General features: G+C 44.1%; 1 protein-coding gene across 5 annotated transcripts in view; it reads right to left on the bottom strand.

Annotated features, from left to right (window-relative positions):
• The window catches only part of VPS13C (vacuolar protein sorting 13 homolog C), a 228,727-nt gene extending 214,938 nt beyond the window's left edge, over nucleotides 1–13,789 (bottom strand). For 4 of the 5 annotated variants that reach the window (XM_072147784.1, XM_072147785.1, XM_072147786.1 and 1 more), the window contains exon 1: nucleotides 13,425–13,788. In XM_072147784.1, the coding sequence (XP_072003885.1) occupies nucleotides 13,425–13,521 (97 nt within the window). In that variant the 5' untranslated portion in view covers nucleotides 13,522–13,788. Of the gene's footprint in view, nucleotides 1–13,424 lie in introns of all 5 variants that reach the window. The other variant, XM_072147788.1, reaches the window with a different exon arrangement.
• Nucleotides 13,790–14,353: the final 564 nt, after the last annotated feature.

The raw sequence follows: 14,353 nt of genomic DNA, 5'->3' as shown, positions 1-14,353 counted from the left end.
CATAGGTTCGCCACCACTGCCCTAGAACAGGATATAACTTGTAAAGACGATAATTTGGCAGTCTATATCTTATTTTTCTGGATCTCCAAGTTGAATGCAGACTCTACTACTGGCAAGAGAGGACGAAAGCTGTTAACTGGAACTAAATAAATCCCAATGACCTACTGAACCCCTCCTCCCCTTTTTCTTTCCTTCCCCACCTCTTCCCTATGGGTCCTAGACCCAACGTTTATATTGATGACCCTATTTTGGGGTTTTGTTCTTCTGTTTCATAAAACTTGAAAATTATTTAATAAATACAGTTTAAAAAATAAATAAAGTATTGCTCTTAATTTAGCGGTGTGCCATACATAAGAAAATGCTGTATTGCCCAACTAAGTTTTCCATGATAAAGTTTGTAAAAAGGTAATATATAGTAAAAAAGAGCAGTACTGTGAACATTTATTTATACTACAAGATATTTGGATTTCCAATATGTAGCTGGACATGGAGCTAAGAGCAGGGGGGAGGGCCTATGCTGTGTTCAGTAAAGAGAACTCAAGCAGGAGTGCAAGCCAGTGCTCCAGGTCCAGCTACAATCCTGGAATATAAACCCATTTTCACAGTCATGACACAGCTTCTAACAACACACACAAAGAAAGGTAACCCAGTTATCCATGGCTGCTACCTAGCAACGTCTATAACTTTGTATGGTCAATAAACTCCTTAAATCTAGTCTAAAGACACTGTATAACTTTTGGACAGTATTAGTAGGTTATTAATTCCAGCATTCATATGTTGGATGGAATTACATGCTGAATGTAAAGCGTTAGCAGAGAGATAACATACTTTACCATTCAGACTTGTGCAAATGTTCCACAACAAATTTCCATTAAAAACCATAACACAATTGCTTGCTTGTTGGTGGCACTGGACACTAACAAGCCTCACCATGTAATGATCACAACTAGAACAGCTGCTTGTTCTTAATGTGATCAACAAAGCACAAAATAGGAAATTTATTTGAGTAAAATGCACCATATTCACAACTTCTGGTGCAAGTCATGCGTGACAGTTTCTGTACACAATACTCTCCATTATTCTGAACATTTCCATAAGATTATCATTTCGGGGGGGGGCGGGGGTATTTTGTGAACACAGTTCTAAGTACAAACAGCTAAGAAAAGTGAGTATTGTTACATTGCATATCAGGCATCAGACAATTCCACACACCACAAGTACTTGGTTTATTTATTACACCATGTAAATTCACATAGGCTTTTAAACACATGAATGAACACGAGCTGTCCATGTAACTGTGCTGTATGGTGGCATGATCCTATGGGCTGTACACAGAGAAGAGGACAATGTCCCTGCATTATATAGAAATATAATATAGGGAGATTCACTCTGCCAGCTGACCAGCCGAACAATATTGTACCGGTACTGTATTAACTATTATAATTAATAGTGGCTGTTCGGGCCGGAAGAAGGGATATCCTTGAAATAGAAATACATTTCTATATAATGCAGAGAAATGGGTTCATGTGCCTACAGTCCCTTAACCAAAATAGACAGTTTGATGGTAACCGCGTACACATAAGCTTTAGTACACTGACACTTCCCATACTCTACATAGTGTGAAAAGGCACATAGAAGAAAAAAACACCCTGAAAATGAATCCCAACTTCTGTACCCATGGACGAGCTAAGAAAAATTGTAATCAAAAACCAAATTCTGAAAAACCCCTTTACCTCAGTAATTGCCAGAAAGGTTTTGGACAATTTCCTCCTTTACTACCAAAGACATATTTTACATCAAATAAAATCAAAATAGCAACAACAATCTTTTTTTATATATATTTTTGCTGCAAAAGTAGTACAGTCCCCAAAATGGGCTCAATCAAAAAACAGCTTGTCCCACAATAAACGACGCCTTGCACATATCGGAACACCAAAGTGTAATTAGCCTCAGAATATGGCAATATTTTTTTTTTTTAGATTGCCACTTTTTTTTTTTTTTTACAGGTATTAACCTATAATAAAAACTATATAAGGCTACATTCACATTGACGTGTGTCTCTCCATAGAGGAACATGGCGCACCATACAGATACAGTACGGATATAGTGCAATAAGTTGCTATACTGTTGCAATACGTCCCGTATTTACAGCCAGAATACAGCTGTATATATAGAAAACGAAAGACCATAGGGTTGTGTGCATGAAGCCTAAAGGAGAAGTGTCATTTGGACCTCTGAGATTTTTGTCATTTTCACTGCATTTGTAGTTTTCTCCAGCTTCCCAGTACAATGCATAGAATATTAAATACTGACACTAGAAAATACTAGATGCCCCGCATCTCAGTAAAGGGATAAAGTAAAAATGTTAAGGTTTCTTGAAGGTGGGGCGTGAAAAGCAGAAATCCAAAACCGGTAATTACTCACCGGTAATTGTGTTTCCTTGAACCACGACAGCACCCAACCAGAGAGAGGGATCCGCCCCCAGGGACAGGAAACCCAGACTTCAAATTCTGCGGTACGCCCCATCTCCTTCAGTGGATTACAGAGACTGTATGGGACTTAATGTTCTTGATTAATTCTGACCACCGTATCATTCAGCATCACTTTCAATGAGAGAATCTCACACCTCTGTGACATACACATAACATTTAACACCCAAGTGTGAAAAGAATTTACAAGGGAGGGAATAACCAGGGTGCTGTCGTGGTTCAAGGAAACACAATTACCGGTGAGTAATTACCGGTTTCCCCCTCTCACCACGACAGCACCCAACCAGAGAGAATAACATAGATGAAATCCTTTAGGGAGGGACAACCGAAGAAAGAACCCTTCGCCCAAAGGAAAGTTCCTGTGCACCTGCTACATTTAGCCTATAGTGCCTATAAAAAGTGTGTGGAGAAGACCAAGTGGCAGCCTGACAAATCTGATTAACCGACACCTCTCTAAATTCTGCCCATGAGGAAGAAACTGCTCTAGTGGAATGGGCTTTTAGACCTTCTGGTATCGGCTGACCGGCTGCTAAATAAGCGGAGCTAATGGCTTGCCTAATCCATCTAGCTATAACTACCGCTGAGGCCTTCTGCCCCCTATTCTTGCCACCAAAAAGAACAAAAAGACTATCAGATTTTCTCCAATCTTTAGTCCTATCCAAATATAGCTCAATGGCCCTTTTAACATCTAATTTATTAAACTCCCTCTCCCTATCTGTAGAAGGGTTACTGCAGAAGGATGGGAGCCTGATCTCCTGGGATCTATGGAATCTAGAGACTACCTTTGGTAAAAAGGCTGGGTCTGTCATCAGAACTACTCTGTCATCCAAGATCTTGAGAAAAGGCGCTCTACATGACAGAGACGATATCTCTCCAACCCTACGGGCTGAAGTGATTGCTACCAAAAATACAACTTTTATGGTCAGCCATTTTAGTGAACAAGACTCCAGGGGCTCAAAAGGATCTCTTATCAGATAATTTAATACCAGAGTGAGGTCCCAGGGGGGCACCGTACATCTCTTAAAGGGGGTCATACGAGATGCCGCTTTTATGAACCGAGATATCCAGGGATGAGAGGCTAAAGGGGACTCAAACAGGGAGCTAAGGGCAGAGATCTGAACTTTAAGGGTGGCAGGTTTTAGGCCCTTATCTAATCCTGCTTGCAGGAAATCTAATATCTTAGCTATATTTGGATGAGCTAAGTCTATTTTATCTGGGGAACAAAAATCTGAGAATACTCTCCAGACCCTGAAATAGATTTTAGAGGTAACTACTTTTCTACTCTTCTGCAGGGTTGTAATTACCTTGTCCGAGAGGCCTTTTTCTCTCAAGATGCGCCTCTCAAATTCCAGGCCGTCAGATGGAGGTTCGTAATCTGCGGGTGGAATACTGGGCCCTGGGAGAGGAGATCGTGACTCTCTGGGAGGATCCAAGGGTCTGATATCGATAGCTCTCTCAATACTGAGAACCATGCCCTCCTGGGCCAGAAGGGGGCTATAAGAATAACTCTGGCCTGGTCCTGCCGTATCTTCTTCAGAACCCTTGGAAGAATAGACAGGGGTGGAAATGCATATGCTAGGCTGAAGTTCCACCTGATTGAGAAGGCATCCAGACTTAAAGATCGGTCTCTCGGGTCTAGGGAGCAGAAGAGCCTGACCTGTCTGTTCTTTCTTGTGGCGAATAAATCCACTTCTGGTTGACCCCAAAGTCTGGTTATCTTGGAGAACACCCTCCGATTCAGGGACCACTCTCCTTGACGTAAGAGATGACGGCTTAGGAAGTCTGCCTGCAGATTGTCCTTGCCCCTTATATGAACCGCCGATATTGATCTTAGATTGGCTTCCGCTAGTTCTAGAATCTGATGCGAGAGGTTCATTAAGGACCCGCTTCGGGTACCTCCCTGGCGATTCACGAACGCCACCGCTGTGACATTGTCCGAGGCAATCTTCAGGTCTGTCCCCCGAATCATCGGTAGAGCTTGTCTGATCGCCTGCAGGATGGCCTCTAGTTCTCTGTGATTTGAGGACTTTTTCCTGGATTCGTCGTTCCATGATCCCTGGAATAAGAGGCCCCTGACCTGGGCTCCCCAACCCGTAGAGCTTGCATCCGTAATCATGGATAGAGGGTTCTCCTCTCTCCAAGGCCGGCCTGCCTGGAGGTTCTCCTCTCTTAGCCACCATCTCAGGGAATCCAGGATCTGTTGAGGAAGTGTAATCCTCTGGTCCAAGGAGGACTGGTCCCCCCTCCAGTTCTCCAACATGAAGAGCTGTAAGGGCCTTGCGTGATACATCGCCCAAGACACCGCTGGAATTGCCGCTGTAAAGAGACCCAAAGTCCTCATAATGTCCCTTATGGTAGGGGATGGCTGTCTGTACAGCCTCCCCACCGAGGCTACTATCTTCAGCACCTTGTCCTGAGGAAGGAAAGATCTCTGCTGAGTGGAATCTAATGTGATGCCGAGAAATATCTTTGATCTGGCCGGAGTGAGGGAGGACTTCTTCAGATTTACCATCCAGCCCAGGCGATGTAGGATCTTCATCACCACCTTTATTAAGATCTGCAACTCTTCTGCCGAACCTGCGATCAGCAGGAAGTCGTCCAGATATGGCACAAAGGTGCCCTGATATTTCCGTATGTAGGCTCCCACCTCCGATATTAGTTTTGTGAAAACTCTCGGTGCTATCGCCACTCCAAAGGGCAGAGCTCTGAATTGGAAGTGCTCTATCTTGCCGTCCATCCTCACCGCCACTCTCAGGAACCTCTGACTGTCCGGATGAATAGGGACGTGGTAATAAGCATCCGCTAAGTCTATGGAAGCCATAAAACAATCCTGAAAGAGCAGGTTTACGGTTGACCTTATCGATTCCATCTTGAACTTTTCCACTTTTAGGTAGTAGTTTAGTGGTTTTAAATTTATAATGGTCCGGAATGTTCCGTCCGGTTTCTTTATAAGGAACAGGGTTGAATAAAATCCTGTCCCTCGATCCTGCAGTGGCACCTGCCGTAGCACCTCCTTTTCCAATAGGGATCTTACTTCGGTCTCTAGAGCCTGTCTTTCTGCTCTTCCGGCCACTGAGGTTATCTTGAAACGCTGTGGGGGAGGGGATAGAAAAGGTAGTTTTAGGCCATCTTGTATGATCCCCAAAATCCACTTGCTCCCTGAAATCTTGCTCCACTCCGCCTTGAACAGGGAGAGCCTTCCCCCCACAGGACCCCTGGCGTCATTGCTGACCGGGACGTTTACTGGAACCCTGAGGCCGGGAAAACATGAATCCCTTAGACCTCCTAGAGGGTCGCCACCCCTCCTTCTTGTCTCCGGATCTCTGAGGAGATCTAAATCGCCTTGAGGGGCGAAAAAACTTCCTCTCTTGAGGCCTTGTACTAGGAAAACCTCTCTTCCTGTCAGCTGCCTTTTCCAAGATGTTGTCTAGTGCAGACCCAAACAAGAATTCCCCTTCACAGGGAATACTACATAGATGACTTTTTGATGGGAGGTCACCTGTCCAGTTTTTCAGCCATAAGGCCCTTCTGGCAGAATTAGATAAGGCTACCGATCTTGCCGATAACCTTAAGGCGTCCACCGAGGCATCGGCTAAGAAGGCAGAGGCCTTCTGTGCAGTGGTAACCTCCGAGATGAGATGTGACCTGGATGCACCAGCCTTAATCTTCTCCTCCAGCTGGGAAAGCCAAACAAAAAGAGACCTAGAGACGCATGTAGCCGCGACATTGGGTTTGAATGCGCCCGCTGCTGCCTCCCAGGAACGCCTTAAGAAGCCATCTGCCTTCTTATCCATAGGATCTTTAAGCACACCTGAATCCTCAACTGGAAGCGCACTCTTTCTAGACACTTTAGACACGGCAACATCTACTTTTGGCGCCTTGTCCCAAATCTCTGTCTCCTTCTCAGGAAAGGGATACTTCCGCTTCATAGCTCTAGGGATAAAAACCTTCTTGTCTGCCTTGCGCCATTCTGCTTGGATAAGGGAGGAAATATTCTCATGGATAGGAAAAACCTTTCTCTTCTTTTCTCCTAGACCCTGGAACATAACGTCTGTTACAGAGCGTTCTTCTTTTTCATCTTCTAACTCCATAGTTGATCTTACTAATTTTACTAGATGATCAATATCCTCTATAGGAAACAGGGGTCTGCCTGACCTGTCCTCCTCCTCTGACTCAGATGATTCTCCCGAACTAGGGCCAGAATCTTCAAGTTGCCTGGAAGTGCCTGGGGAATTCTCTGACCTGAGGGATCTCCTTATTTCTTGCACAGAACTACGCACTTCCTGCTGGATTAGCATACGCATGGATTCAAACAAGGTCGACTGCTCTTGTGCTAACAGGCGCTGAACACACTGGTCACAGTTAGGTTTTAAATATGAGTCAGGCAGATTATCTCCACAGATTCTACATGCATGATGCTTAGACTTTACAGTGGCTTTCCCCTTACGAGATTCTTCCCTCTAAAATAAGAATCACATAAGACATCATCAGAACCAGTTTAAAGGCATGGTAAGGCCACACTCACCAATCAGCGGACTATCCCCCTACTCAAACTTTACCGTAGCGGTGTCCACCGACTCTCTACCACCTTCATTAGAACTCATCTTATTCAGTGGTGAGGATACAGCTCCGTTTTCATCCACGACTGGAGCAACTCCTGTGGCTGGCTGTGGGTGCTAGAAACAACACACAGGACTCCTGTGTGGGATCTCCTTTTAAAATTACCGCGTCTGACGTCATCTCCCATGTGGACGCTGGGCGGTGCGTCACTTCCGGTCCTCACCGGAAGTGGAGCCGGCGCCATTTTGGGGAAGACCATCGCAGAGGAAGAGGCCAGCGCTCAGCCGCCCTTCCACACACACGCCTCCACTCCGGATCGGAGGCGTGCCGGAGTCCGCCCGCACCCACAGACTGCGCTGCACCTCGCAGCCTTCACCGCCGCCGAGTGACCACCCTCCGGTAAGCCTCGGCGGGGGACCTGTGCAGCCACCTGGGGGTACCTGGGACTCCCATTCCCCCCTCTCACCGCGACTCCTGAGTCTCACCGAGACTCACTGGATCCCCCGTCAGGGACAGGAAACCACTGAAGGAGATGGGGCGTACCGCAGAATTTGAAGTCTGGGTTTCCTGTCCCTGGGGGCGGATCCCTCTCTCTGGTTGGGTGCTGTCGTGGTGAGAGGGGGAAAAAGGGTCTTTATGGGGTTAAAGTTTGTGCATGAAATAATTTGCTTATGCTGTTAATCGTCATATAGTATAATCATTTTATGTATAAGACATACTATTCTGCTTTGCATAACATTAAATGAACATTGTTTCTTTTTATACCAATAAGAAATGTATACATATGTTTACTTGTCTCCATGACTCTAAATCACACGTAATCTTCATTATCTCTACATATACACACAAACATTTAGTGTATGTAGCCTTAAAGCATAACAAAACACCAATGAGTCAAAAGCTATCAAGTTATCGTCAGAGAAATGTAATAATGGGGACACTAACTTGCATGTATTTGAAGATTTCAATAGGTCTATTGTTACACAATTTTAATAATTTTTTTTTCTATTTTTGAATAGGTATTCTGTAATATTTAAGCTGCTGCAAGATGTTGGTGACTCCATAGTATATAAATTGAATTTAATTCAAATTGAACTTAAAGGAAACCTACCACTACTGCAAGCAAGGAATGAGTGAAGCACACCACCCTGGAGGCTATTTTATGCTGATCACGACACATACTTTGGTTAGAGAAATAAACCCATGGTTTATGTGAAAAAACGTTTTACTCACATATGCAAATGAGGCTCCGGTGCTACCCCTACGTCACTATCGCGATTTCGTTCGCTGCCGAACATTAATTATGCACGCCTCCCTCTTTCTAAGCTCCCTCCTTCAGTTGCCGAGAGCGGTGACGTCACCCTGCTCTCGGCTGTTATCGCGCATGCGCGTACAGCAAATCTCGCGGTGCCTGCTTCTCTGCGGCTGCGCAAAGACCGGTCTTCATGGGTTTTCAGCGCGACGGTATATGTCGCTATACTCCCACTTACACCAACGATTCTGCTATGCGCCCACTTACACCAACGATAGTCTATGCTCCCACTACCACCCATATATACACAGATATACCCACTGACACCAATGAGTGCGTATATAGTGGGTAGCAAGTGGGAGCATAGCAACACAAACCTTTTCTAAAAAACAAATCTGTGCCCTGAAAAGCGATGAGGAGAACTCCGTTGCGCTGAAAACCCACGAAGACTGGTCTTTGCGCAGCCGCAGTGAGCAGAGAAGCAGGCACCGCGAGATTTGCTGTACGCGCATGCGCGATAACAGCCGAGAGCAGGGTGACGTCACCGCTCTCGGCAACTGAAGGAGGGAGCTTAGAAAGAGGGAGGCGTGCATAATTAATGTTCGGCAGCGAACGAAATCGCGATAGTGACGTAGGGGTAGCACCGGAGCCTCATTTGCATATGTGAGTAAAACGTTTTTTCACATAAACCATGGGTTTATTTCACTAACCAAAGTATGTGTCGTGATCAGCATAAAATAGCCTCCAGGGTGGTGTGCTTCACTCATTCCTTGCTTGCAGTAGTGGTAGGTTTCCTTTAAACTTCTGGTTCACAAAAAAAAAAATTACATCTCTATTCTATATAGAATACAGGCAGTCCCCGGGTTACGTACAAGATAGGGTCCGGAGGTTTGTTCTTAAGTTGAATTTGTATGTAAGTGGAATCTGTATATTTTATAATTGAAGTTCTAGACAAATTTATTTCTTTTGTCCCAGCGACAATTGGAGTTTCAAAATTTTTGATGTAATTGGACCTAGGATTATCAATAAAGCTTCAGTACAGACACCTTACAGCTGATCAGTGCAGTCTGGGACTATAGCAAAGCATCCAAAGAGCTTCACCAGAGGTCACAGTAGGCAGAAAGGTCCGTCTGTAACTATGGGTTGTCTGTAAGTCGGGTGTCCTTAAGTAGGGGACCGCCTGTATAAGAGGATTTATGGCAGATAAATCTGCTACATGTGTCAAATCTAGAAATCTCATGACTTAAAGGAAATCTGCCACTCGGAGAGAGGTTATTTGAACTACGAACACTTACATGTGAGCCTTTCCTTCAGGGGTTCTGAAACTTCTTTTCAATATTCTTGAAACCCCTGTAAAAAGTTGAAAAACAACTTAATAGAATTTGCTAATCAGCGCCGGGAACTCTTGTGGACGTCACAAAGGCAGCCTTACACTTCTTCGTTTTCTAGTTATGCACTCCTTCAGCGGGCACCATTGTACCTTCCACTTCTCTTCCCCTGTCCAAGACCTGGTGACATCACCCAGCTCTCTGGAAGTGCGTGCAAACCAGCTTCTTAACCGAGACCTGGTCCGAGAGCTGGGTGACGTCATCGGCTCTCAGACAGGTGAGGAGGAATGGGATGGCACAATAGCGCACGCTGCAGGCTACATAATTAGGAAACAATGAAGCGATAGGTCACCTGTGTGACATCCACAGGAGCACCCTGCGCTGATAAGCATATTCCATAAAATCATTTTTTAAAATCTTTTTATAGGTGTTCCAAGAATACTGAAAAGTACTTCCAGAACACTGAACAGAAGGCTCACATGTTAAGTGTTCATAGTTCAAATAACCTCTACCCAAGTGGTAGTTTTCCTCTAAGGGGGTTGTGTCACAAAGCACAGGATAGGGCCCCACGGATCATGAGAACGGGGGTCTGATGTACCCCCATTGCACCCATAGATGACAAGAACAGCATTTGCGGGCTGCCCTGTCCATCTAGCCATGCGCCGTACTCTGAATCTCATTCAGCCTCATAGAGAAAGAGGGTTCTCCAGACTAAAACTAATGATGACCTATTCTCGGTATGTTATAAGTTATCAAAATCATATTTGGAGGAGGCTTTAATGCAAGAGGCAGACTTCTCCATTCTCTGTGTAGTGCTCACACCAGGTTGCTGTATATCAGGTCCCATTCAGTGAATTCACAGATCCTTTAAAGTGGGCACCCCTAATTTCTACAATTTTACCACTGCATCATTAATAGAGCTGCTATGTTTATTACAAGTGCTTATAGAAGAAGCAGAGAAGGTGAGAAGTTTTAAAGGGAACCTGCCAACAGTGTGAATCTGTTTTAATATCTGTTTGTGCAGTAGAATTGTTCATTCGTGATATATTTTTTATATATATATAGCAACAGCCTGCAAATCAGGAAATGCAAGTGAGAAATTTAATGCCCCCGAGTAAATTCTCAATTACAGCTTGAAGTGATCCCATTCATGACAATATATTACACAACATTAGTTGTTTCTCATCATATAAAGTAAGTGTTAAGAAGCTCTTTAAATTCACAAACTAATGCATTTTAGTTTATGGGCAAGACAAATCTAATATGCCATGATGTTATGTTTCTGTAGGCTTTGTGACTTTTAGTTTCTGAACACTATGTGGAAAGCTTACACAAAAGCTCCAAAAGCTTGAACAAATCCAAAACTGAAAGTAAAAGACATAGAGATCAACAATATTTCTCAACCTTTCTTACATTATTATGTTACAGCACCTATAGCTGTCTATGTGGACCTATATCCGATAACAAACTTTGTGGCCTAATATATATGTCCTCACTACGGCTGTGTACAAAGGGTCTAAGGTCTCATATGCACAAGACCGTATGCTTTTTCCTGTTTTGTATATAAAGCTGTGTTTTGGCCATAAATACAGGACGTTTTTCCACATATGGCACCATATCCATATAAAATACAGTGAGCTGGCTGACAGAATACACCTCCCATTGGTTCTGGTCTCTCTGGATACTGCACATGTATATGGCAGTATATGGTGCCCAAATGTATGCAACAAATCTGGAACCCGTACTTTAAATGTTCCCATAAACTTCTATGGGATGTATAAAATGGAAATACTGGAGAAAATAGGACATGTTCTATATTTTTTTAAGTCTCATTCACCATATGGAGCACAATATGGCTATTAAAATTGATGGCAGTATTGTCCGTTGTAATGAATGGGGTCGTATGCTACACTTATATATGGCCGTTTTCATATGTTTGTGCACATGAGGCCTAACAGTTATACAGAGCAGTATACATCCCCATCCGCTATGCTGTCACTGTAAATCACTAGTTTGGTTCCATTGATTGCGTAAGGCATCCCCAAGATTCAACAGCAAGAGTAAGAGCAGCCAAGTAATTAGATTACATCGAGTATTACTTATTACAAGGCCACAGTTAAATTTTACATCAGAAAAACCTAGCAATTAGGCCGGGTCAAATTGTGTCCATGCACCTAATGATTCCAGTATTTTTTTTCTCTAATCCACCAAAATGTAATACAAGAAAAATATTAGGAAAGGGAGGGATTCTTCCATACAAGTTTTGATCTAGAACCCCAAAATTGTACTTTGAACACCAGCTATTTCACACATAAAACATCTGCCCAATATAAGCCTGAGGGCACATGGTATACTGGCACACACTGGGTTATTAATATACAGCAGATTAACTTACTACTAAACAAGAAAAATTCTAAGAAGAGCTTTGTCTGGATATTGACTGTCTGGTTCCATGAAGAGGCTTCTTCCTCATCTTCTAGGGAATCATGTTAACGATTAAACTGGTTAAAAACCAGTTTTGTGACAAATTTCCCTCAGGGTAGATTTGCGTTAAATATGGCGAATGCTCCAAAGCCAAGAGACATAAAATAATAACCGTGACCTCAAAGACTCCATACAGATCAGGCAGCTTACTTAGAAAGGAGTAGGCTTACCTGTAGTAACCCTATGAATACATATTAAGAAACTTCATATACAGTTATATCCCAATGAAAAGCTACTAAAGAAATAGATACCTTAAGGCTAGAATCTTTGTGAGGTGCTACTGCACGTGGGGCTAAGCATTGGGTGCCAGTATGGAAAAACACTAACTTGATGGTCTTCAACAAACAGCAAATAACACCACAACTGTACTACAGCTTTATGACCAAAAGCATGTCAATTATTGATGTGAATGTTACACAAGTGGCACACAATTTTGTGCCATGAAAAATTTCAGGAGAACACACTAACCCTGACGAGTGTGGAAAAACAGATTAGCCATATTCTGATTCATTGCTATACATTTATATATTGTGTCCATGAAAGTCACAGACTCAAGAAAAGAAATCTACTCCTGGTCCAGCTGGTGATAGAAGTCAGCGATAACTCTGGTGCCAGCTGCTCTATTCACTATGGAGTTCGGCACTCGGCTAGAGCCATAGTGATGAATGGAGCAGCCGTCACACGCGCAACCGGCTGCACTCTTCATCTCGGACCCCCTTTCTCGTCATCTGTTAGATTACCATCAATGATACCCCAATTTGCAGCCAGCTTTCAATGTGTTCAGATTTAGCTCAGTCAATGATTTACTGCCCCAAAAGCCAATCAGCTGAACTTACAAGCAGCTGGTGAACACAGCCCAGGTCTCATGAAGGGCACTACTGGGTTGTGTGATTTGCTTCTGTCTTGCCCATTTCTGGCAATGCAGGGGGTTACCACACACAAGTAATACAAGTAATACAGAAGAGTCTCCTCCTCACTTTTACACCAAGTTCCAGGCCTACACATGAGGTTTATTTAAGCTCCACTGTATTAATAATACTGGTGGCATTTGGTGCAGCATTATGTAGTATATATACTTAGCTGTAGGGGACAAGGTAGCATTCTGCACACACCAGTATCCAATACATAATAATGATACAACAGTCCCACAGAAACATATGGTAAGTCAGTGTATTAAGCCCATCCCGGGTCTGATAACATAGGACATGACAATGCCGAGGCATGCACACGGGAGGCGCAGGGCAGGCATGGCCTATATTCACACTGGGCGGCAGCTACAAGAACATGGCAGAAGCAGCAGGCGGTTCTTACCCCCCCAGATCCCCAGCTTTAGCTGGGACCTGTCCAGATTCTCCACGTAATCCCCCAGGAACCTGTTCAGGAGGTCTGCCACCACAGACTCCAACATGACGCCGCTGTCACAGTCCTCAGTGACGAGGCGGGAGAGAGAATGGGGTGTGTGTCACTGCGGGCATGTGTCTATCACTGCGCCCTGTCACTGGTGTGTGCCAGCCTCTGGGACAACACTGTGCCCGGGCTCCGCTTCCACACACGCTGTCCGGCAGGGGGTGCGGGTCCGCTCTATTCCGGGTCACTGTTATGTTCCTGTGTATTTGTGTCACGGGGCTGGTCACATGCTGGAGCCTACAATACAGCTGCTCCGGGTAGGTATGGCGTCACGGGAGAGGCGGGGCCGCAAAGAGAAGGGGTGTGTCTTCATACCTGATAGGACCGTGCATATAACGGGAAGCGGTGAACAAGCAGGAGAGTTGTCTGTGTCTGCAGGTGGATGTATGAGAGTGACAGGACAGGTGTACCGGAGAATGAACGGATGAGAGCTATATATGATGGTGGCTGAAGTGGTACAAATTATGTATTTTTATATGGACAATGGCGGCTGAGGACAGTAATGGTGCTCCCATATAGAGCTAGTGACCATCATTCATACATACATAGAGAACAACGTATGATCACTTGATCACGCCATTGATCAATAATTGATGGATTTTTTGTAGGGGTACCCCGTGCCACAAGAATTGTGTTTTACAAAATTACCTAAGTAGATCAACATAAAACTATTAATTTGCAAAAAAACGTGATGTTATAATTAGAGAATTAATAATTAATGACTAGCACAGAGAAAGATAAGTAAACAACAATCACTACTCAGTAGGAAGTGCATTGAATGACTTCAGCACATCTGAGGCCACAGGACATCACTAGTCTCTCACACTGCTCTG

Source organism: Engystomops pustulosus, chromosome 4 (genome assembly GCF_040894005.1).
Source record: "Engystomops pustulosus chromosome 4, aEngPut4.maternal, whole genome shotgun sequence".
NCBI classification, from domain to species: domain Eukaryota; kingdom Metazoa; phylum Chordata; class Amphibia; order Anura; family Leptodactylidae; genus Engystomops; species Engystomops pustulosus.
This window is presented reverse-complemented; position numbering and strand designations above follow the sequence as displayed.